The sequence below is a fragment of the Centrocercus urophasianus genome, unplaced genomic scaffold (assembly GCF_019232065.1).
Source record: "Centrocercus urophasianus isolate 14NV4802_14NV808 unplaced genomic scaffold, USGS_Curo_1.0 seq_21, whole genome shotgun sequence".
NCBI classification, from domain to species: domain Eukaryota; kingdom Metazoa; phylum Chordata; class Aves; order Galliformes; family Phasianidae; genus Centrocercus; species Centrocercus urophasianus.
In genome coordinates this window covers 1,619,794-1,643,909 of record NW_024884767.1, presented here as the reverse complement: position 1 = coordinate 1,643,909, position 24,116 = coordinate 1,619,794, and the positions used below count along the sequence as shown (strand labels likewise).

Here is a 24,116-nt window from a genome sequence, read left to right as displayed (position 1 = left end):
GGGGGTAGGATTGTTGTAGTATCAGTTTATGTTTTAAAAAATTGTTTCTGACAATTGTTTTTTTTTTCTCCTTAGTAAAGCAATGGAAAAAAAATAAGAAATATCTTGACTCCTGGAAACAGTTGTCATTTGTAAATAATGCAATGTTGCAAGATTCATTTTGTTTTTTATCATTTATGTGCGAAATGAGCAGCTGGCAGGAGTGTAACTGGTATGACATTTGGATTTCAGGAAAACACTCAATACAGTATCTTGAAATTTAGCATTTAAAACCTAATTCAGTCTCAGATTATAGAGAAACTCTCAGGTCTGAGCAAATGTAATTTGAGAATTTATAAAATCTTTCCAAATCTGTCTGATGCTGAAATTTACCCCTACATTGGTAAGAGATAAAATATAGTATATTGCAATGTAGAGAGACATATAGTTGTAGTGTACTGAATTGGTAAAGACAAAGATGATGCTAATAATGTTTGTAAATGGCTACATGTTGGAACCAAATGCAGTTACCATTGTTACAGGGAAGCCTGGAAAATATAATATTTGAGATTAAAATGATGCAGTGAGATTCAGGCTGAGAAAAAAGTACTCTAACATGACTGGGAGAAAGTAACCTTAAACACAAAGTTAAATGGCGAGTGGTAAAAATAGCAGGGGGGAAAAGAAAGTAGCTTATTGTGGAGTAAATAGAACCTTGTATTGTGATGCCCATTCTGTCTAAAGGAGGAAACCACAGTATAAAAGCTTTAGCCCAACTCTGTACACCATGTGAGTCACTGTTCTTGTTAGAGAAGGAAAATTACAAGACAGGATGAAAATAACAAAACAGCAGTTGAGCAGTGTAAAAAAATGTCTTCTTACAACTTTATGGTGATGTGAAATTTGCAGTCTTCCGTGTCTCTTTGTGTTTTTCTTACTCATGGGTGATGGGAAGCAACTACTCTGTTGTGATTGAGGTGATGGGAGAGCACTTCAGGAGGTGTAGGAGATGTCCTGGTTGCATGGGATGAAATTTGTATTGGCTTTATCACTTCTTAAAAACTATGGCTACTTGGGCTCACTGTATTTTCTATTCTGGCAGTCTGCACCTGCCAGAATAATTTGGATGGATTTCTTTATAACTTATTCAGTTCAAAGTTGCTCTAACCCAGAGTATTTGGACAAAACAGAAATAAACACATATGGACTATCTGAGCAGCACAGCTATCAGTGATAATTAAAGAGTATAGATGGCAAAGATTTATGTCCCTTTCTTCAAGATCTAGCAAGTAAAGTGAGTAAGATTAATGGAAAGAAAAAGAGAGAAGAAAATTTAAATTGGATATCATAAAATCACTTATATGACTTAGAGATAGCTGTCTTAAGCATGACTTCAATTTTGTAATGCTTTGTATCTGGTATATATTTTGTAGAGCTGTTCACAGGTCAGTGTAAGATCTGTGCTAGTCATTCTTATTTACAAGGCAAACAGTGCTTTCCATTTTGTTGTGGTCCCTGTTGAGTACACCCTTCAAAACTTTGTTGCCGTAGTCTCCAAAATGTAGGACCACCTGTTCAACTGGCCTTTTCCTGAATCTTTGAATGTTGGAAACACCTATAATCCTTGTCTTTTGCTCTACATATTAACTTCCTTTCAGGAAACATGTCATGAAGTAATAGATGGAAGTAACTCAATAGCTATTTCATCCCAAAATGTGTAATTGTCATACAGCTGGCAAAATGGCAAGGCACTTGTGCTACTAGCTAAGCCATGCCATTTGCTGCTGAGGTTTGAATAGAGCTATTCAGATTGGGTACGCTAATATTTGAAACAAAATAAACTGTTCTGCTCCTGAATCTTTTCTTTGGTGTGGCAACTGCTGTGTTTTCTTGAAGATCAGGTTCTTAGCATATGCATTTTCTATCCTTGAAGTTAGGTTCTAGCACTGGAGGAATAATTTCATTTTCTTGGCTAGACCAGGAAGACAGGTGTTTCCCAGCTGTTACAAGCTGTTTATTGATACAGATGATAATAAGAGTATTCTTGCTTTAATTTTATAATGTTTCATAATTCTTTTCTATTTGTTCAGGTAGACTAAGACCTGCCATTTGTGTTTATTGAAGTTAAAACAAAACTTCCACCTTCCAGTCAGGTTCCTTCTTTGAATGCATTTATGAGGATAAGTTGTGTTCTATTGAAAAAGACAAATATAAGACCTATGAATAAGGTATTTTCATTGAGCCTTGCTTTGAAAAGGAAGAATACTGCTTAGATGTAGTGAGGCCTTTCTGTGCAAACACAAACTTTACTCTTAAGTTAATGAGTTTTGAGACTTCAGGAAAAAGAAATTGGTCTTGACTATATGCACCTCTCCATTATGTTGCTTTTGAAACTTCCTAGCAAGTACTAAGTCATGCTGAATGCATGTGGGAAATGGCTACGCCCCAGAGGAGCTCGTTTGGATTGTTTATAAGACTTTGTTGGTGGCTTTGGCTTTGTTTATATCTTTCAATTTTTAACAGGCAGGATTTCCACAATTTCTATATTAAGTGCTGTTAAGTGGTATGGTGGTGGTGGGGTTAAGAGCCATGCAACTGGTTTGTTCTGCCAGTTTTATCAATAGAAGTTATAATGCCTGGAGTTCGTTTTTGTATAATATTTTTTAAGCAGCAAAATTATTTTTAAGTAGTTCTGAGTATTTGTGTACAAGAGCTACTCCAATAGTAATACTTCTTATTGTTCCCTAGTTGCTTCACAATAGTAGAGGTGGATGTTAGTGGTATGGCAGTAGAGGTTGAACCTTCCAACAATATCCTGTTACATTTTGTTGCCACGTAGCAGATGGCAGCAGAGGAGCAGTCTGACAGAATGGTGTTGACATGGAAGTGAGTATGAAGCAAATGTGTGCTACTGAATTCCTCCATGTGGAAAAAATGGCACCCACTGGAATTCACTGATGCTTGCTGAATGTTTACGGAGACAAGTAGATGCGAGCACAGCGAGTTGGTAGGCTGGTGCATTTCAGCAATGGCAACAGTGACGTGAAAGATAAGTCATGTTCTGGACAGCCATGCACAGCTGTCACACCACAGAATGAAGAGCACCTCTGTCAGCTCATCCGCAAGAATTGGTGGATTAATACCAGGGAACTGTGTTTGGAGCTGAACATAAGCTTCAGTGAGTTGAAAACAATGATGCCAACATAGGACTAACTCAAAGGTGAGTGCTATGAATGCTCATACAGGAACAGAAAAGGCAACGTATGCAGGTTTGTCTGAACCTATTGAGATCCTGACAATGCGATGCTGAAGGTGCCAGTTTCCTGGATCTCATCGTTACTGATGATGAGGCCTGGTGTCACCACTATGAGCTGAAATCAGAACAGTGGTCCATGGAGTGTCAACATGTGAATTCCCCACTGAAGAAAAAAGAAGATGCAGCCCTCAGACAGTAAAGTGATGTGCACTGTTTCTTGGGATAGAAAAGGAATGATCCTTATGGATTTCCAGGGATCATCAACTCTTACACCTTTCTTCATATATGAGGTGCTCCAGCCCTTTTACCATCTTCATGAGTTCATCTGGACTCGCTCTATCTGCTCTGCATCCTTCCTGTAGTGAGGGACACAGTACTCCAGGTGGAGCCTTACAAGAGCGAAGGGGGACAATCACTTCCCTCTCCATGCTGGCCACCTTTCTTCTGATGCAACCCAGGGTACAGCTGACCATCCCGGCTGAGTGCCCGCTGAGTTTTGTCCGCTAGAACCCCTAAATCTGTCTTCCCAGGGCTGGTCTCAATGAGTTTTTCTCCAACTCTGTACTCACATCTGGGATCACCTTGACCCGAGTGCAACACCATACATTTGGCCTTGTTATGGTCATTGGTTATTGGTCCTTATGTTCTCATCTGCTCACTTTTTGAGCTTAGCATGAAATATCTTCCTTCTGTTTTGTCAACTGCACCACTCAGCTTAGTGTCATCCGCAGACTTGCCGAGCGTATGCTGAATCGCACGGTCTATGTCGTTGATAAAGGTGTTGAATTGGTCTCAAGACAGACACACTTGTGACAGGCCTTCACCTGGATGTAGAGCCACTGACCACAGCCCTGCGGCTACAACCATCCAACCAATTCTTTATCAACTAATAATCCAGCCTTTAAATCCATATTTCTCTTGTTTAGACGTAAGAATGTGGCGCAGGACCATGTCAAAGGCCTTATGCAAGTCCGGGTAGACAACTTCAGTTGCCCTTCCTTTGTCCACTCCATCACAGATGGACAACATGATCTGCCCTTGGTTAAGCCATGCTGGCAATGCTGTCATAGCAGCTGTGAAACAGTGGGCCACCTCCACTGTTGCAGATTTTTATGAGTGTGGCATGCCGACTCTTGTTAATTGCTCGCAAAGAGGCATAGCAATAGATGGTGGTGACCGTGTTGAAAAATAGTGTTGTGTAGCTGAAAATTTATTATATCAAATGGTGTTATTGTGCTCCTTGTACCTCCTGTAGTTTCTATGAAAATGCTTCCAAATGACCTATGTAACATTGAAATTATATTAGGTTGCTTGATATGTGTGCAAATAACATTTTTAGATGTATGAAGTGTATATTTATTCCTGAAAGAACATACTTGTTTAAATTTCTTAACAATTCAGAGTGGTAATCAAGTCAGAGTTGAGAATCAAAGTTTATTTCTATTTAGAAAATTCTCAGTGCTCATTGCAGTATGAACACTATGTCCACATTTTCTAGTAAGCTTATGTTTGTTTTTATGTAAAACTTAAAACGCCTTTCATGTGAGACTGTTCAGGTATTTGATTGAATTTTTAAAATTTTATTATTATTATTTTGCTAGTTATTCCTTATGTCTGTTGGGTGGAATATGGCTTGTGTTTAAACAACAGAGTTTTAATTAAGTTGGGTTTTTTTGTTTGTTTGTTTGTTTGTTTTTTACAAAACTGGACAGGAAATAGTGCTGTGTGTAATTGTAACTGTAGGACTTTGAAATGTTTGTAATGCTCTGGTTTCCACTCTATTTTAACAAGATGTTGTCTTCTGTACAGTCTTCTGTACAGTGTTATGTAAAAGTTGTAGAATCTGTTTGCAGCAAAACTCCTAAAGCAATTATACTGGGCTTACTGTATTCCGAACTATATACTGTTATAGTTTAGGACAAACTATGTGGCATTAATAAAATGACTGTTGATAATATTTAAGGTAGAGCATTTGTAAAGGATTACTGAGAGACTGGATACTCTCATGGCATGTTTTCTACTGAGTTAGCTGCAAACAATAAAAGTGTGAAGTTAAGGGTATAAACATTCCTAAATTGCATTTTCTTTGGAAACAGTTTTGAATAAACCAGACTTCATAAGTGGGAAAAAACTCATAGACAGCGTGTGTCTTTTCAAGAACGTTTGCCAGTGCAGACAAAGTAAGCCAAACTAGTTTTACACTTTCACTGGGTGGTGGGAGAACAGGTTGTAGTTGGGGTGTATTTGTCTCACTACCTCTAACAGTACAGCACTCCTTGAGAATACTGAAGCATTGGCCAGCTTTGAATATGGAGAGAAGACTGCCACCTGCTGAATCAGTAACATTAGTTCTGTGTCTTAAGTTTCTCCTAGTGCAAACTGGACAGTGTTTTAGAAAAGCATGTTTCAGTGGTGGAGTGATCAGAGTATGTCCTTAATAAAATTATTTTCACAATCTATGAAAACGTTCTAAAATACAGTTTCCCAAAATAAAAGTCACTGGCTAAAATGGTTTATACATATTATGTCCATCCAGATTGATGATGCTGAAGCCTTTCATAACTACAGAATGTTTTATTCTTCCTTTTTATTATTAAGTAAGATTTTTTAGTCGCAATAGTCACAAAAGTGTACATGTGTGTTTTTATGGTTTTGTTTCAGATAAGATGGGAAAAAAACATCACACTGGGGGAGCCGCCAGGATTCTTGCACTCCTGGTGGTGGTAAGTGAAATTCTTTTTCCTCTGATTTTCAGAATACAACAATTGCAAGTTCCAGCAGCTGCAGGCAAGAAACTCAAGTGAACGTTGTTAAAAGAATGTGGAGGTGGTCATTTTCTTATAAAGGAATGAATGAATAGAAAATAAGATAGAGGAAAAGGCACAGATATAAGATACAAGAAAACAGATACTACATAGTGAATCAATAAGACAGCATCTTTGAAAGAATATGGCCTGCACTTCTTTCTTCATCATCTTTCGGCAAACTGAATTTGAAGGATCCATATACAAATCCCAAATAATTGCACTTTGGGAAAGAAATACATATGTATATTACCTAACATATGCAGACATTGTGACTGTGCATATAGAAGTGAGCTTCTTTATTTTTTTTTGCCTGCACTCTATTAATGGGTATGGCATATGGAAGTAATTAGATGAACCCAAACCAGCAGCCTTTTTGAAACTCAGTGTGTGTTAGCATGGGCTTGGTGTTTCAGTATCTGCATTTGCATAGTTTTTGTCAGCTCAGCGTATGGGCAGACAAATAATTTGCAGTTTTCAATGTATGTTACCACAGAATCATGCAATTATGGAATCACAGAATGGTTTGGGATGGAGGAAATTTTAAACCCCACCCAGTTCCAACCTCTCTGCTGTGGGCAGGTTGCCACCCAACAGATGGGGCTTCCCAGGCCCCCATCCAACCTGGCCCTGAGAACCTCCAGGGATGGGGCACCTACAGCTTCTCTGGGCAGCTGTGCCAGGGCCTCACCATCTTCTGAGTGAAAAATTTCTTCCTAATATCTGGTTTAAATCTATATTCTAATAGTTTGAAACCATTCCCCCTTGTCCTATCACTATCTGCTCTTGTAAAAATTCGTTGTGCAAGAGACACATTTGTAACTGTAAAGTTTGCAGGGTGAAAAGAGTGCTCATAATCAATGTTATTTAGCCATTGTATTTATATTAATAAATATTGTTGTATGATTTGAATATGTCCAATATGTCTGTGTTTACAAGAATACGAAATTATGGAGAATATACCCAGCTGTCAGGAGCACAGCAATTTACAAGTTTTAAAGTAGTTCCATTTGAACGCAAAAACCCAAGTTTTTTATGCAATTCTGTAAAATGTGGCATATTCTTCATTGACCTTTCTGTTTTTATTATTTTTTTTATTTCAAAGCCTAATTGTTTCTTGTACCTGTGAAGGTACAAGAGAATTATCTTAATTTTGATTTTCGGCAGCAGAGTTTTCAGGTTTATTCACTATTCCTATTTCTATTACGATGCTAGGGTAAGTAATAAATAATATTAAACTCTTGACAAATTGTGTTCTTACGATTGTTGTAGTGTACACATATTTTCATTCTAGAAACTTTGTGTTTGGACGAATTCATGTGTAACTGTTTGAAGGGGAGTGATAGGACAAAGAATGACTATAGCCACCATTATTTCTTTTCATTCCTAAGGAAAGATACCCATCCATTTCCTGCTCTTCTCCATACATGTGCTTCTCTAGGAACTTTTGTTGAAGGCATGGTATTGAACTTCAGAAGAAATCCCCAGTTTTCTCCTCAGTTTCATGCCTTTTTATGTTATTACTATGTGTCTGTTTCTTCCAGTGCTTTGTGGAGGTAAATCACAACAGTCACCAACGGTTCAAGGTTAAATGCAGAGCTTCATACCCTTTGACACTGAGTATTAGATTAGCTTTTTAGTTCATATTTTCAGTAGTTTTAGATTCCTTTGAGATGTTTTACCAGCGTAAATTATTTCATAAAGGTAAGTGCTTTCAACTGTTGGTAAGGAAGGGATGTATCTGTTTCTACACATACACGTGCATGTGTGATGTGCACTGTAAAATCTACTGGAGTAATGATTTTCTCACAGTGACTTTCTCACTATATCTGTAACTTCTTCACTTGCAGTGTATTTTGGGATCTCTACTGTGCAGCTCCAGAAAGACGAGAAACATGTGAACATTCAAGTGAAGCAAAAGCCTTTCATGACTATGTAAGTTTTGTCTGTCTTTACCATGCTATCATTAATTGTATGTGAAAATGTGATATAGAAGCATTTCTGCATGACAGCATTTCAAGTGCAGGTTTATCACATATAAGGAACATTTGTGGTGATGCTTCAGAATTAGGACTTTCTAATTGTGTGATTACTTAGTGCCACCTGGAAAACTCTGTAACGCATCTCAGAGGTCAAAGTGCTGTCCTGTCTGTTAATTCAGAATGAACTGATAATTGTGTCTCTTCTACATGGAAACATCAAGCCAATCAAAAGGGCACAGGCCAAATGGAAGCACAGATAAGTCCTGTCTGTATATCCATACTCTGTCAGTTGACTCCCTGGCTTCTGTCAGGACTGTGCTGACTTCAGTGTGATTGTTCTCATTCTTACGTACCACAAAGGAAATTAGACATAAATTTTCCTGTCCAGGAGAACAGGAGGAATCATCGGATGTAAAGTATTATGCCAGTTTTGGTATGTTTGAGACACGATTTAAAACACAGTAGAGAGTTTGGTGGTATTTTGCTTGTGAAGACCCCCCTCCCGCCCACCCCCCCCCAAAAAAAAAAAAAAAAGTTCTAGAAACTAGGATCCCTAACACTAGAACAGTTACATTCCTTTTTATCCACTATCATGTACATGGAGCAATCTAGAAATCTGGAAGTGTGTTCCAGATTTAGGATGAAATTTGGGTTCTGCCTCCAGCAAGCAGAGATGTCAGCTTTCTAGTAATTCAAACTTCAATGTACTTCGGATTTACGTAATTTTATTGCAAGGAGTTTGGGTTCTGTCTTCAGCAAGCTCTTCTCCTTCTGCTGGTTTCATTTTCACTAAGGAAGTCCTCAGAAAACTGACTGAGCTGTTGTTCTTTTGGGTCATTTATATGGCACAAGGAAGGGATATGGGACCTTCATGGCACTAAAAAGGTTACGAAACTTCGGAATTTTCATGGTTTGTCTTAGAAATACTGTCTAGTCTCTGCAGAAAAATATATACAAAATTGAAACTAGATTGCAATAACCCAATGTCTTACAAAAATAAATTTGGAAAAAAAAAAAAATCAGGCAATTAACCATTTTCTATTACTATTAACATAATCTGAATATGGTTTGGTGTCCTTTACCATGCAAATGATTAATGATCTTGCCTTATATGTAGTTAACTGTGACTGCTATTAATGCATCAACAACGCAGTTAATATGTTAAATATATTTTACTTACAAACCAGTAACTCTTTAATACCTTCTCCTTAAGGATCAGATTATGAGGCTGACTGGTAAAGGAGCTTGGATAACTACACTTTTTTTTCCATGCTGCATTGATCACTCATAGTAATAATCAATGATTGAAGAGCAGTGTTGGGAGAAGGGAACAAAATTATAAGGGCGGTTTCCACTCACAAAGGTGTTAAAGTCAACCAACTTGGCAAAGCACATTCCTCAAAATAAGAACAACTTAACTGTTGGAAGCAGAACCTTGTGATGTTTTTTACTTATTCTGTTTTCAATACACAGTCATTGGAAGAATACAGCATTTCAACAGCTTTGCCATTGTTTTGAATCCTTGTTATTAAATCAAGGTTTAATCCCTCACTGAAGGAGAAATAGTTTCATAAGGATAGCTTATTACCACAGGGAATGACATTAGTGAATTAATCCATGGAGATTACAATCCACAGTATGACAGTTGACTTCAGTGGAGGCATTGCACACTTGCAGTGTAATGTATGTAACAAAAGCAAAAAACTTGAAACCTGTCATGAAATAATTCTGAAATTATTAGCAGTGAAAATTTAAATTCAAAAGCACTTGGAATCTGAAACAGAATGGAGTCCAAGCTTCTTTAAACTCATGAGAATTTCACTGATCGGTAAATTCACTATTTATCTAAGTGCTGATACTAAGAATTTGAGTAGCCAAATAAAAATTATGTCAAATAAAAAAAATAAAAAAATTTATCTTGATGTCAGCTTTCTAGTAATTCAAACTTCTGTAGATTTCAGATTTACTTCATCTTACTGCTCAGTTCATCTGCATTATGGTAGATGTTACAGTGTGTTAAAATACTGAGAAAACAGTCAAATGAGTGTGCATGGGGAACAGAACTGTGTGATGTTTAAATTACCGTATAAAGTCATGTTTGATGAAGGAAAAATGAAATGCTGTTCTTTTATGAACGAATCAGTCTGCATAGAGGAATGCTTATGTCAGAAAAAAATTTGGTCTATTTTATCGTTTACTTTGCCTGGTGTTTCTAATAGCTTTCTTAATCCTTTAATGTGACAAGAAAAACAAGCTGTTGCAATGCTTTCTCACAGTTGAGGTAAACTTCTAATACCTAGAAGTACTCATATGTGTTCCTTAGTGTATTTTACATTTATTAATGATTTGTGAAATCTTGACCCATGTGGAGTGTTGACTCCCCTGGAGTCAAAATTTCACTGACAGTGCAGACTGTCAAGAGAGCCAGGCTGTTATACCAGTCCTCCAGTGAGAGTGCAGGACAAGGAAAAGAGCATTCATAGCTATGTTGTCGTATTTGAAAACTAATTGCTAAGTATAAAAAGTAGAGAAGACTTGCATAGTATTTCATACTAGCAATTTAGAATTTTTTATTAGGTGTATGTTTTTCCACTTGACCTGGGAATGTCGTTCTTGCTGAAGGTGTGGTCTTTTTACACTAGACATATCCTGTTTAACACTAATTAGTCTGAATGACCTGGCTCAGTATGTTTTCTGTCTTTGCTTTTGTGAAAGAAGAAAGGTTTAAGAATGTTTGATGAAGGAGGAAGGTGTTTGGGGATGCTTTATAATTTGTGAAATGTTGCTGCCTCAAACAACATAGTTGATAACTCAGTCTGCAACACAGAGATTAACTCATACAGCAAATATGCACAGAAAGGTTTTGTTACTTTTCTTCAAGTTTCACAGTATTTCAACTACAATTGCAAGAAAAGCAATGCCATTTAATTATCCTCTACCACTAATGATTGGACAAAATTTTTTGAATGATGAGGTTCGCTTTACTGTTTAGTTTGCCATAATATTTTAGCAGCTGCTTTGCTTGTGTTTTAATGCAATTGAATATCTGCAGCTGGACTTCGTACACCTGTAATACTCTCGAGGAAAACAGTAGCAGTGCCCTTTTGGGAACCTGTGTGCAGTGCTATCTTGAGGAAGAGGGCATCTGAATTTTTCTCTGAATATCAATGCTCTGTGTTCAAGCAAAGAGTCTTAGCCTGTTTGCCCATCAGTCTGTGTCACTGAATCTGTTCCTGTTTGTGTAAAACAACAAGAAAAACAAAGTCCTTTAGGTAACTGTTTTTCACTTCCTTATGTATCTGTGCACATTACTCTATACAGTAGCATCCTTATTCTTCAGAGAACAGTTGCAGAAGTTCTATTTCCACTGATACAGAAAAATGAAATTGTATGAATACCAACTACCACAGCTTGGATTTTTATCAAGCTAGTGGAAGGAAAAGGATCTATCACATTTGGCAGCAGGAATGTGAAGTGACTCAAGGTGAAGGCTGTAACTGGTTGCAGTACTCACAGTGCACATCTGACTAAAACTAATATAAATAGAAGAGTAAAGGGCTATTCTGGCTTTGAATTTGAAGGTTTTGTCTCCTCATACTGAGGTTAAACACAGCTCCTCTATATGATAAAAAAGAAATTCCATTTTTATTTTCTTTTGAGATTTGCAGTTAGAATTTTTTTTCCTCCTTAAACGAACAAGGCTCTGAATTCATTAGTTTCGTATTTTGGATTGGAAAAGACAGTTGTATGACATGTTAGTGCTGTATCAGGGAGGTACGTTCTTGCCTTGAAGTTTAATGAAAATATCTTAGAAATGCTTTGTTTCCATTACAGGTAACTCTGGAAAGAAAACTAATGCTTGCCTAGTCTTCTTATATTGCAGGCATTTCAGTAGGAATTAAGTATTTCAAGCAGAAAAAGATGATTATATATATATATGTGTGTGTGTATGTGATTGTGTGTGTGTGTTTGTACATTTTCCAGGCATCTATGGCTTTTTCTGGAGGAAAACCTGTGTGCTGTGAAAAATCATTTTTGTGGTAGCTCTCAGCCAAAATTCACAGTTCACTGTACAATGGGTTTTCTTTCTTAACAGTGTCCTAAGGAGACTCCTTATCTCTCTTTTTAAAATCTCATATATCTTGGTTAGAGCTGAGATCTTCTGTTGAGAGAAGCAGGTTCCCACATGCATATTGTTCTGACTTTCTTTCCATCTGTTTGTAGGCCGAAAGCTTGGTGTGTAAATGTAGTTCCTCAGAGCAGAAAGGATTTTTAGAATCATCCCTACCAATGAGCTTCTGGCCACAAGAAGTGGCTGCTCTCCAGTTCTGCTGGCTCAGTCATTCTTTCACACCTGTGTATCTCTGGCACAGGGATAGTACTTGTGAAATTCTTTCTTGAAAGGTGATTTCCTTGCTTAGTGCTGAAGATCTTCTATAGCATGAATATCCAACCTTTCAAGGTTGCCCAGGCCACATCAAGTAAAGAGGAATTGTCTTGTGCTGCATATACATAAGTTGCTCCAAAAGTAATGCCTCCTACTTGTTTCCATGGAAATGAGAATCAATACAAAGAGTAAAATAACTATCTGATATAGCAAATTTTCAGCTACAAAACTGAACCACTGTAAGTTTGTATCGTATTTCCATCTGATTTGTTAGCATGTTTTAATAGTAAAGCTGTATGACTCGGAGCTTAGCTTTGCTTGAAAGTTGTAGGGTGTATTAAAGACTAATATAATTAATTCTATAGAGATTATTCCATCTAAAATCATAGTGATAAATACATTTTTTCTAGAGGCTAATTGGAATAGTATTTAGACACTTGAACTGGCTGATCAGTCTGTTAGAATTTCACAGAAACAAATTAGATCTTTGCACTTATTGACATATTGTAGGGGGAGAAATACCACTTTTTTCCCTCTTCTTTGTGCTTATCTTTCAGAAGAGTTTGCTTGCCTTGAATGTTACTCAAATTTTAACATGTTGTTAGTAGTACACAGAACTTGAAGGACTATGAATATTTTTACAGCTTTTTTAACTACTGATGATTTCTATGGAAGGTCTATGAGAAAATAGTCAAAGGCAGCACTGAATGTTTGTTGGTTGTGACCACGAATCCCAGGCCTTTTGTTCCCACAACAAAAACTACGCTGCAGTAAGACCTGTTTCTATTATATTTTCATGAAATATATAGGTATATGTAAAAAAATAATAATGTCTGGAACCCACACAGAGCTATCTTTTTAGGTGAAGATTTTTGATGGCCTAACCACAAGCAAGTTTTTTCTGTTTCAGGATAATTTTTGACAACAGATTTTCTTACGTTCTCCAGATGGTCAGGGCAGTCATGATCTCTTCAGTCCATCACAGAAATTCCTTTGCTAATTCTGATGTGTCAGAGATGGAACAATCTTCTAGCAGTTGATTTTCTTTCTTTTTCCAGCTGTTATTACTGTGGCATTTTGCAGGAAGCATCGCTAGGCATCTTTTGGTTTTAAGTCCTCACAGATTTTCTGCTGAAAACTGGATTCTAGACCTGTCTTCTAGCTATCAGTTTCAGTGAAACAGGACATGGAGAATTCACAGTAACTCCTGCTTAAATCCAAAACCAGCGGCGCTTTTCTGTCCTTCCAAGCTGTGGAGAGCGTGAGATGGGAAATCCAAGCAGACAGGATCTACAAAATGTGGATTTGGTGTAATTCATAGGACAAATGCCAAATTGTATTGCCGCGGGGTCGTGAGATCCATAAATGAGAGCAAGTTGACAGATTTTAGATCTCTATGCAATTTATGGCCTTCCTGTGAACTTTCTGTTGCTTTATTCTCTTTGTCTCTAAGGTTTTCCACGTGTCTATTGGCTATTGTCATTAATAGTAGAGATTCTCAAGCACACTTCTGTGGTTACATGTGATTTCCCTTGATAAAGAAGTATGTGTGCTGCACTGCATAGTTTCTACTTGGGCTGATTTGCCAGTAATGTTTAAGGATTATTCTACTTAAGCTGTGGACAGAGTAATCTTCAAACTCTTGGAAGACCCTTAACATGTTTACTATTCATCACTGTATATATAATTTCACCCTGGGAGACAAGAATGTCTTCTTCAGACATATAATTCTTCTTAGCGTGTAGGTAACTAACTACCCTTGTCCCTGGAGCATAGATTACTTCTAAAACTAGAAAAAATTTCTTTTAAGTGGTCACAGAGTGCTTTTCATAACGGATATGGAAATGAAGGGCATCTCTTTTCCATAAAGTCATTGTTAGAACAATACTTTTTCTGTACACGATATTCAAGTATGAATGAAATGCTGTTGTTTACTACTCTTTAATTCTGCAGAGGTATGCCTTGCTTCTCAGTGCTTAGATAGAGTAAAATATTATTGGATGTGAAAGCTAAAAGGAGACCAAGGAGGTTTCTGACATTTACTCTGAAATCCCTTGTCTAAACACAGTGGATTAAAAAACCAGATCGCTCTGTTTATTGGAAAAATAAAACAATTAAAAAATCGTGTTCAGTATAAGATTCTCTGTTAAAGTGCCTTACAAGGTAGTCAGTCCTTGGTTTCTTCTGTAACCTGAATTCAGTAAATCTGGAATATGTCAAAAATGTGAAGAATTCTTATATTAGCAATTGTAAAGGGGAACTAATATCAAATTGGATGAATTTCTTTCTGGAAGATAATATTTATTGTTTTGGAGAGTGGTTGCTATTCATGATCTGAGATTCTAATAATGGTGTTGGTGGACTTGTGCACAGTCAAGCTTCACTTTTCCAGCCTTTTGACTTCCCAATTTTATTGCTTAATAGATGTTCTTTAATGCGATTGTTCAGAAAGGAATAAGGAAAAGGAGGCTTCATACTCCCAGCAAGGTAGGCATCACTTTTTGCAGGAAAATTGCACTAACTTGTGTCAGATTTGGTCCGCATGATTATAGGTATGTCATATCTCAAGTAGCACAAAGTAGAATTGCTTGTTATCTGCAGATTATTAAACTGTTTCCCTTTGTTCTTCAGAAACTGGCCAGCTTGAGAAATTGGTGTTTTCACTGGATTACATGGATACTTTTTGCAGGAAAGATTTTTTTTTCTTTCATCTTAGTTCATGTTAAGAAAACCCCAGAGAGAATTCTCCTCACATTTTCATGAAGAAAGATGTGCCCATTCTGTCCTTGTCCTCCTGCTTCCCATTCATTCTTGGATAACATAGTTACTCAGATTTGAACTACTCCAAGTTATAAACTGTAAGTGCTGACACAGGAATGTATTTTCTTACAGTGCACACAGGCTTTTTTCGTATTTGTAATTTCATAGGTAAATTTCATAGGTATGCTGCGTTTCACTTTTAATATGGGCGCTGAAGCATTTGTTTCAAGCAGAAAAAACAGTGTATCCTTCCCAAAATTTCAACTTTTACTTTTTGAATGGAGTTTTCATTTTTGCAGAATTTAGAAGTAAAATAGTTAATTAGTTTGAATTAGGTGGAAGCTTCTGACAATATAAGGAACCATACAGGCAATTCAGCTCCTCTTGCGTTGCTCCCAGAGGTAGGCAATGGACTTGTTGAACTCTTCTCTTAAGAATGTTTTAGGCTTCACTTTCGTTGAGAACAAAGGAAATAACAGCCTTCCTAATGAGGTGAAACTTTGAGGGAATGATCTGTTGGGAAAAATATATATATTCAATCATAATGAAATTCTAAAAAAAATACAGTATACACTGCATTTAAAACCATGTCAAATTTATCAAACGGTTTTGTTTTCATTTGCTCGGACATAAGAGGGAATAGGGATTCAACAGGTTAAGAAAGAAGTGGGTGGTTTAAGGGATAGCTTGAAACGTGCAGGAGAAGATATATGTCAAAAGATGGGAGGTGGTGGATGGAATGCTCAGGCTGATTTGCAGTCTTCCAGAATAATGTAATTTTTATAGTGTGTAGGAAAAAATTGTTTATAAGGTGATCTTTAAAAAGCTGGTAGACACACTGTGAAATTATTAGAAGTTTTTAGTCCATAATAGATTCCTGCATAGGCTTACATTTCTATCCTCCTAATACTGGCATTTACTTTATAATTAATGTAAATCTGAGATATTTCTGAAGTTGTGATGTATACTATTGCTTGGATGAAGGCTCTGTTGAACTTTTTTGACCAGTTTTATGGAAATCCCAGGATATTGCAATTTTTTCTCTGCTTGGTTGTCTTCATGTATGGCTCTTAACTTCAGCCATTTCTTAGAGTGATGTTAAATATATCTTACTGCAAGACTTTGTGTAGTACCCGTAGTGTATTTGGAATGGAACTCAATTTATTTAAATTCAGATTTCCACTTTTGGTGTGTAGCAAAAGTTGTGGTAGATTTTAATAATTTGGATTGAACTCAGTCTTTTTAACCAAGTTTTTAATGCGTTTTATTTTTCAGAGTGAGAATATACGTTAGTTTTACATAGATGCATTGAGAAAGGTCCTGTTTCAAACTTTTGTACGTTCTTATATGTAAAATCATTTATCTTCAGTGCTGTTGACATAGGGATCATTCATATTCGTTGCACAGTGTAAGCTGTATGTGTCTACAGCACTCAAGAAAGTTATTAAGGAAGGTTAAGTTGCAGCTTAGTAACGCTGGGAATACTAAATTGACTAACAAATGTTCTGAATTTAAAGATCTTCTGGCATTTATTTTTAACACTGATTGTACATAATGCTTTACATCAGTGAAGTATTGAACAAACATTTGATCAATAGAGAGCAAGTGTTGGACTACAGCCTTCCAGCTTCCTGTGTAAGCTCCTTGTCCCGTCTTAGTATTCTTTTTTCATTTCATTTGATGTTTATTATGGTAAATGAGGATAGGGATTTCAGGTAGTCTTTTTATGATTTTTTGCATTATAGGTTCCAATTTAGGTGGGGAAATTTCTCTTAGAGGTAATGATGAGGAGGTATTTCAAGAACTCTACTTAGGTACATGTATCTGCAGGTGCATATATTCATATGATATGTATATGATACATATGTGTTTAACAGAATAGTGAAGTACAATCCAATAATATGCTGATTTAAAGCATTTTTATTTTTCTGATAACAGTATTTAGCTAGACTTGAGTCACTTTGCCTGAATATGTTCTTCTTTAGCCTCATAAATTGTAAAAGTGAAAGTCTTACTTCTGCACAATATGCCAAACAGAGATTTTGTAAGAAGCTTGACTGCTCTGCTAATATCTCTAAGTGACTCATTTCAGACTTGCTTAACACATGCCTGGAAAAACCAAAGAATTATAACTTCCATCTGCTCTCTGATATGATGAAAGATGAGTCCTGGAGATCACAAATTGTGGGAGACATGCAGCTCTTAATAAGAACAGCTGAACAACAAATGTCTTGTGAGAGGTGGTGAAAAATGAAGTAATGAGGAGGAAGCCTCTTGAGGGAATGTGGATATCCATGGCTGACTAGAACTGTCACATCTAAACCTTACACTAAATATGAAATGCACATTGTATAACACAAGCCACAGCAAACAGATAATAGTCTACTTGAATTTTCTACCAAATTAATGCCTTACTGTTACAAACAGTTGTGGTAACATGGGCTTTTGAGCATGTACTGAATGTTTTAGCTCAGGGAAGTGAAGTGCAAATCTATATTTGGATATCTGTTTAACAAACGAGGGTTTGAAATTATGGCTTTTTAAGTCTTCACATTAATACCGTTCCAAATAGCATAAATGTTAACTCAGCCACTGAAAATGTGTAACATTACAAGGTGTACAAACAGAGCATTTCATTCCCATGTATATTACTGTGGAAAATGATATACAGACCCGTGCCCTAAGAGAAAAATGGAGATTGGCATAATCAAGGGAAATCAAAATTAAGTTTTTATCTTTAATTTTTAAAGATAAAAATTTGCAGTTACTCATTATAGGCTGTTTAAATGTGGCCCCTCCTTAACTTAAATGGGCATCTTCATAGTGCTGTTGCATTAATATGCACAAACTACGGTCGTGCCAGATAGGAAGAAGACCAGTAACAAAACACAGATGTAGCAGTAACTCTGCAGAGGCTAATGCATGCTGCCAAAAAAGCAGTACTGCCCATAATTCACACCAAAAGAAGTGCATAACCCATCACAATTACTCTGGCTTGGGAAGGGGAACACAAAGCTTATTGTAACATTATGGTAAATACTGTGTTTTGAACGACTGAGAATCTTGAAAATACTTTCCAGGTTGACTTTCAAATCGGACTTCTATAAAAGTAAATTGAAACTGAAATTTTAGCTTATGAAATACATGAAGTTGTTAACTATAAAACAGTTAAGGGGATATAATCCATGAGATAAGTTTTAATAATTTTTCTAAGAGAGAGAGAGAAAAGTATGCAAATATTATATGTGCCTATAGTGAAGTATAGTGTCACAGTTAATAAATCAATTTTACAGGAATAAGATTTGTAGTGAGATTTGTAAAGATAGGTGCTTGAATCCCTGTGGAGCACAACCTCATTGACTTTATCACAGATCTACAGAGATTTTGTGATCTGCCTGCACAGATCTGATGGCAGGATCAGGGACTCTGGCCCTAATCTGGCAAACAATTTCATGGTTGAGTAGCACTGTATGTATGAATGCTTTCATTAAACTCACGTATGTGTTTTGCAGTATTGGGATTATAGGAAACAGTGGGGACAAACTCGGCCATTCTGGTTCATTGTCTGGTTCTATTTATTTCTCAGTATAGAAACCATCCTTTCATTGCAGACCTTTTTTTTTTTTCTCCAGTTTTCTCTGTTGCAAAAAAGAATCCCAAGTTTCTATTTAAAAGTTCATAACTCTTGAAGGGGGATCTTCTGAATGGCTCATGTCAGTGCAGAAAGCATTTTACTTAGTCATAATAATTTGGTTGTAATATTGTGTTTATTTTCCCACTATTCTTACAGTTTTAACATTAATTTTATTTTATGAAGAATTACCTTTTCTGTCTTCTATTGCCACTTGCTTCACTTTTCTTGCTTCATCTGCTTTTTCCCTGTTGTTACATGGAGGACATATGAAGGACTGGGAACTGATGGATGATCACTCCTCAGTCAGATACAGCCGCTGACTTGGCTTTTACTCAGTTAGAACCATTTACTTTTTGTATTTCCAGTAACTGCCCTTCTCCCTTGAAAGATAAACAAAATTAAAAATAAATTCCCTCTTACCAACTGCTTTCTCTCACTGTGTGATGGACATCCCTTGGGGGTCAGTGGAATCTTCTTGATGCGGGAAATAAGGAAGCCTTCCTTTCATTGTCTTCTGGGATGCTTTCCATGAGTGCGAAGAAGGAAGTCACTGGTCCGTCAGCATCTTGAATTTCTGTGTTCCTTTTAGCAGAGGTCTTTCTTGCTGCTTGGTTGTGCTGTTCTCTCAGAGGCTGCCTACTTCCAGCAGCTAGTTGAATGCTCCCAATTCTTGGATAGTTAAAACTGCATCCTCTGTACTGCCGTGAATATTCAGGCCAAGCTTTGGAAGAAAGCTTCTTCCTGCTCCCTCAAGTCTGAGATTCACTCCCAAGCCTTTTCAACAGTGAGACACAGGGAAAATTGCTGATTCCTTTTTCTCTTAATAGAAAGAAGGAAAATCCTTCACATCCTTGCTTCCTTTACTGATAGTATGCAGAATATTCCTGCAAGAAATGTGGTACTGTAGTTTCTTTTTGCTGCACTAGAATATGGGGGGAAGGGTTTTGTTGAAGCATCAGCTCCCTACATCATGAGTAAGGAACTAAGCTTTCCTTACTGTTTTAAATGTCTTTCTCAGCCTGCTTGATTGCTTAGAAAATATGGCATGAGAGAAAGACGGAATGTGATGAGATTTCAAAAAAAAGAGGTTGACCTTGCTTATATTGTTTCCTTCAACCTGAATTACAAAAAGAAAACTGCATGAAAGGAGTATCCAAAGGACTGATTTGAAAAGAAGGCTCTGCTGTGGCTCTTAAGACTGATACTAGGTGTAATCTCATCCTGTAGCGGTAGTTCTAGAACCCTTATAATTAGTAAATGTGCCATATCACTGCACTTTCCATAGAGCTCAGTCTGCAATACAGATGTTTTTGTCTCATGGTGTTGTACTTTGGATGCCTGATTTTGGGAGCTGGAGTAATAGAAAGTGCAGCCCAAGCACCCTCTAAAAAGTAATGCTCTTGGAAAGAAGAGAGGTTAAAAAGTAATGCTCTTGGAAAGAAGAGAGGTTAGATAACTAGAGCTTGATCTCATAGAAATAGACTGTAATGGCAGTTGGACACTTGTAAAGTTATATGGTAGCAGAGATGGATTTTTCCAGATTTGTTTTTAATAAATAGCTCTGTACTTTTCAAATACTGTGCCCAACTTGAAAATTCTTCTTTTTCCACAAGACCCCTCGTCTCTACAGTCGTCTTTAAAGTATTCTTCAGTGACAGTCTGGATACATTTCCTTGCATTAGACGATCCAAACTAGTGTGTGGCTACTGTTGACAACCTTATAAATTAAAAACTTCAAAATAAATGGAACAGTAAAAAACAACCATCTTGATAAGTTTGTTTTGATATCAATTGTTAGTTTGTCAGCTTTCTAAGATGTAAAATAAGTTAATCTTAAAAAAAAACAAACCAAAAAAAACCAAAATAGAATGACAGTATGTGCATTACAGTGTACTTTGACTATCCTAACTATTCCGTTCTTGTGAACCAGCAGGGGAGTGCTATTAATGAGATTCCTGTTCTCTGGCAGTTGGTTCAAAAACAGGGCTGGTAGAAAGAGCAGAGGATGATTTGTTAGTAATGTTAACTGTAAATGGCCCAGTTAACATGATCAGGGTTATTACCACTAAGCCTAGAATGACTGATTGTTAAAACCTTTGTTTGTGTTATGTGCTTTAAGAATACATCTGAAGATAGCAGGAGCAGAAAGGACTATTAATCTGTGCTGTGATGATTTTGTCACTATGAATTTCAGCTCTGAGATCATAAAGGCTGGCTACAAAGGTTGTGTTAACATTAGTTACCCCTGTTGTTGTTTGATTATTCTTTCACTTCAAATTCTCTTGAGTCCTGAGTATGCAGTAAGTTTGTCTGAAGTCAGATGAATTCCAGAGGATCTCTGTCATAAATCAGCGTTCCTTTTAAGGAGGCTGAGTGTATGTATGGGCACTGGGATACCAATCCTTGTAAAAGGTAGTTTATACTATCATGCTATGGTTCAGTTCATTCATGTTCATGTAGCTAAATCTTTGTTTTTTAAAAGTGAGAATTTTCTGATGCAGGAAAAACACTGGATGAATGGAAGGGATTCCATAAACTGGTTACACAACCAGACTTTGTGTATCCTGATTCTGTCAGGAACTGTTGATTTAGAAAAATAGTTATAGTGAAACAGTGATTTGATTACTTGTTTTATTGTGTTTTCAGATTATTTGCAGTTTTCAGAATTTCAGGGTGAAGTCAAAGGAAATATTTCAGGAAAAAGATCATAAAACATTTGCATATTGGATTCCTTATTTACTACTGACTAGAATCCATGTCAGGAAGTGCACTGTAACTTTATTTAGTGGAGCCTGACAAATGTTGCAGTTGTTGCGATAATAGCAGAAATTGAATTATTATTTCTGTGCGTATTGTAAGCAATTATACAGAATCATAACCTAAATATGTATGTTACATGTTCTCCTGGAAAAAGAATTATATCAATAAAAACTGCATTTTGTAGTCATTTCTGTTACGTTTTTGCTGAATAAGCAAACTGTACTGCTACTGAAGCTGCAAAACTGCAAAATGTATTCATTTTTATTTTGTGGATAGCATATCTTGTTTGAACTTTTTAAATATCGTGCAGTTCTACAGCTGTTGTGTAATTCTCCAGACTGATTTTTAGTTTTATTACCAATGCCTCTAAAGCTGTCAATCCTTAATTTTCATTTATTTATTTATTTATTGGATGAGCTCTTAACTCCTTCCTTGGCTGAAAGATTGTTATCTGCTACTATGTGCTTCCTTGAATATGTGAGGCATTCAAGGCCAGGCTGGATGTGGCTCTGGGCAGCCTGGCCTTGTGGTTGGTGACCTTGCCTGTGTCAGGGGGTTTGAAACTAGATGATCATTGTGGTCTTTTTCAACCCAGGCCATTCCATGATTCTGTGATTCTATGACTATTATTTTTAAAATTGACTGCTAGGTTGGCATTAGATTTGCAAGATGTATAGAATGTGTAAATGTGTAAACACATTTTATGAATGGAAGCATTATGAACTATAGCTCAAAATGGAGATCTCTGATTTCTATGCTTAATTTGTGAAGCTGTGTCATGCATATATCTTTCAGTCCCAGTACTTGTGCTAAAAAACAACTACAGGTTGCAGAGCTTGTATTACACTACCACTCCTCACATTCAGTGAAGGAGGAAGCATATTTTAAAGCCTGCAACCATGGTTTATGTGAGCAGGAACCTCTTGTACACTGACATACTGGGATGTAAGCTGAAAATTGAGAAATCACTGGTTGCGTTGAGAACTTGCTGCAGTGAGTACTGGGTCAAACCACTTCTATGCCAAGGAAGTGGTAATTTAGGCATGCAGTAACACCTCAGGAATCTCCAGTTCTACACATACATGCTCTGTGCTATTGGGAAGCTGGGATTCCCCAAATCAAAAGTATATCTCCTGGCGATAATTAATACTTCAACTAATAATGTTTCAGTTTTCTGCATGCTCACCAATTATTTCCACTTTCTTCAGCCTGCAAACAGGACCAAACTTGTCAAATAACACCTCTGAGGCTTTTGTACAGTCACTGCAATTTCTGTCCTAAAGGAGCAAACACTGCTGGTCCTGACCTCTGTTTGTACTGACTTCTGAGTTTGTCTTGCTCTAATCATATATTTGAACAGAGCTTTAAGGTAAACTACCCTGTCTTCTTTTTTCCCTACCAACTGCTGGCCCTGGCAGTCTCCCAGCATCCGCTTCCTACAGTCCTGCTCTCATGTAGCGCATACAGTATCTCCAGCGGAAATCCTGTGGCCAGCCCAACTTCCTTTTGATACAGATTTCTCTTTTTTTTTCATCTCTGCCATCCTTGTAGTTGATCAGCTTTATCCTCAGACATAACCAGGTCTTCATTGCTCACCATCTCAGTTGGCTCTTGTTGCTTGCTTGAAATCCCTGCCGAAGTCCTTGACTTTTTCCTCTTATCCATCTCCATGTATGATCTCACTGACTTGTGAAAAAGAAGAAAATTAACACATACTGTAAATACCCTTCTTTGGTTTGCCATTCTTTGCATCTTTGCCTTTCTTTCTGTCTTTTCCATTCTCAGTTTTCTAATATTACGTGTTAAGGAGGAAGGAGTCCCTAGTTCTCTTTTTCTAATCCTTTCACTTGCTCTTGTGCTTCAGTCCTCTTTTCTTGCAGACTTTATATAGTTTTTTCATTTCACTTGTTGTTAACTGCCATTCCCATCTGATATCAAACTCTCACCAGCGTTTTCCTATTGTCTGGCTTAAGGTGCTGTTCCCAAATTGATAACACCCTCCTCCAAAGGTCTGAGAGACCTGCCCTGATCCAGACTTGCTGTCACGTTGCAGTGAACTGCAGCTCTGGACCCACCTCTTGATTGAATTCACCCTGTCCTATCTTCAGTGCCATTAATTCCCTTGGCTATACACTCACATCTTTCTCCTCCTTTCAGATATTGTTTCCACAAGTGCTATGGCAGTTTTCTCATCTTTTGGCTGCCTTGTTCTCCTTCCCACCAACTTACTGTCCTTTCTCTGTATATTCATCCTTACTTCATTTCCAGACACAAAATCAGCTACCTATGTTTATTTCAATTTTTTTTTTTGAACTGAAAACAAGATGCTAGGTTTTCTCTTGCACTTTTTCGAGACCATTTTGATTAGGAAGGGGATTTTCTCTCTGCCCTCTTATTTGACTGATGGAAGAAACACACTTTCTGCCCTCAGCTTCGTGAAGTAGGTGGTCTTATTTTCTAACTCATCTAACCATAACCAGTTCTTAGAACTGTATTTCCTAGATACTGTACGTATACCCATTCTGATCTTTATGTACAGCTAAAACTGCTGTCT

The 24,116-nt window shown here is 37.0% G+C and overlaps 1 protein-coding gene across 1 annotated transcript in view; it reads left to right on the top strand.

Annotated features, from left to right (window-relative positions):
* The window catches only part of SSBP2 (single stranded DNA binding protein 2), a 160,517-nt gene that overhangs the window by 39,858 nt on the left and 96,543 nt on the right, over positions 1-24,116 (top strand). Inside the window, exons 3-4 of the mRNA XM_042822758.1 lie at positions 5,897-5,958; positions 7,890-7,974. Coding sequence (XP_042678692.1) covers positions 5,897-5,958; positions 7,890-7,974 — 147 coding nt within the window. The remainder of the gene's footprint in view (positions 1-5,896; positions 5,959-7,889; positions 7,975-24,116) is intronic.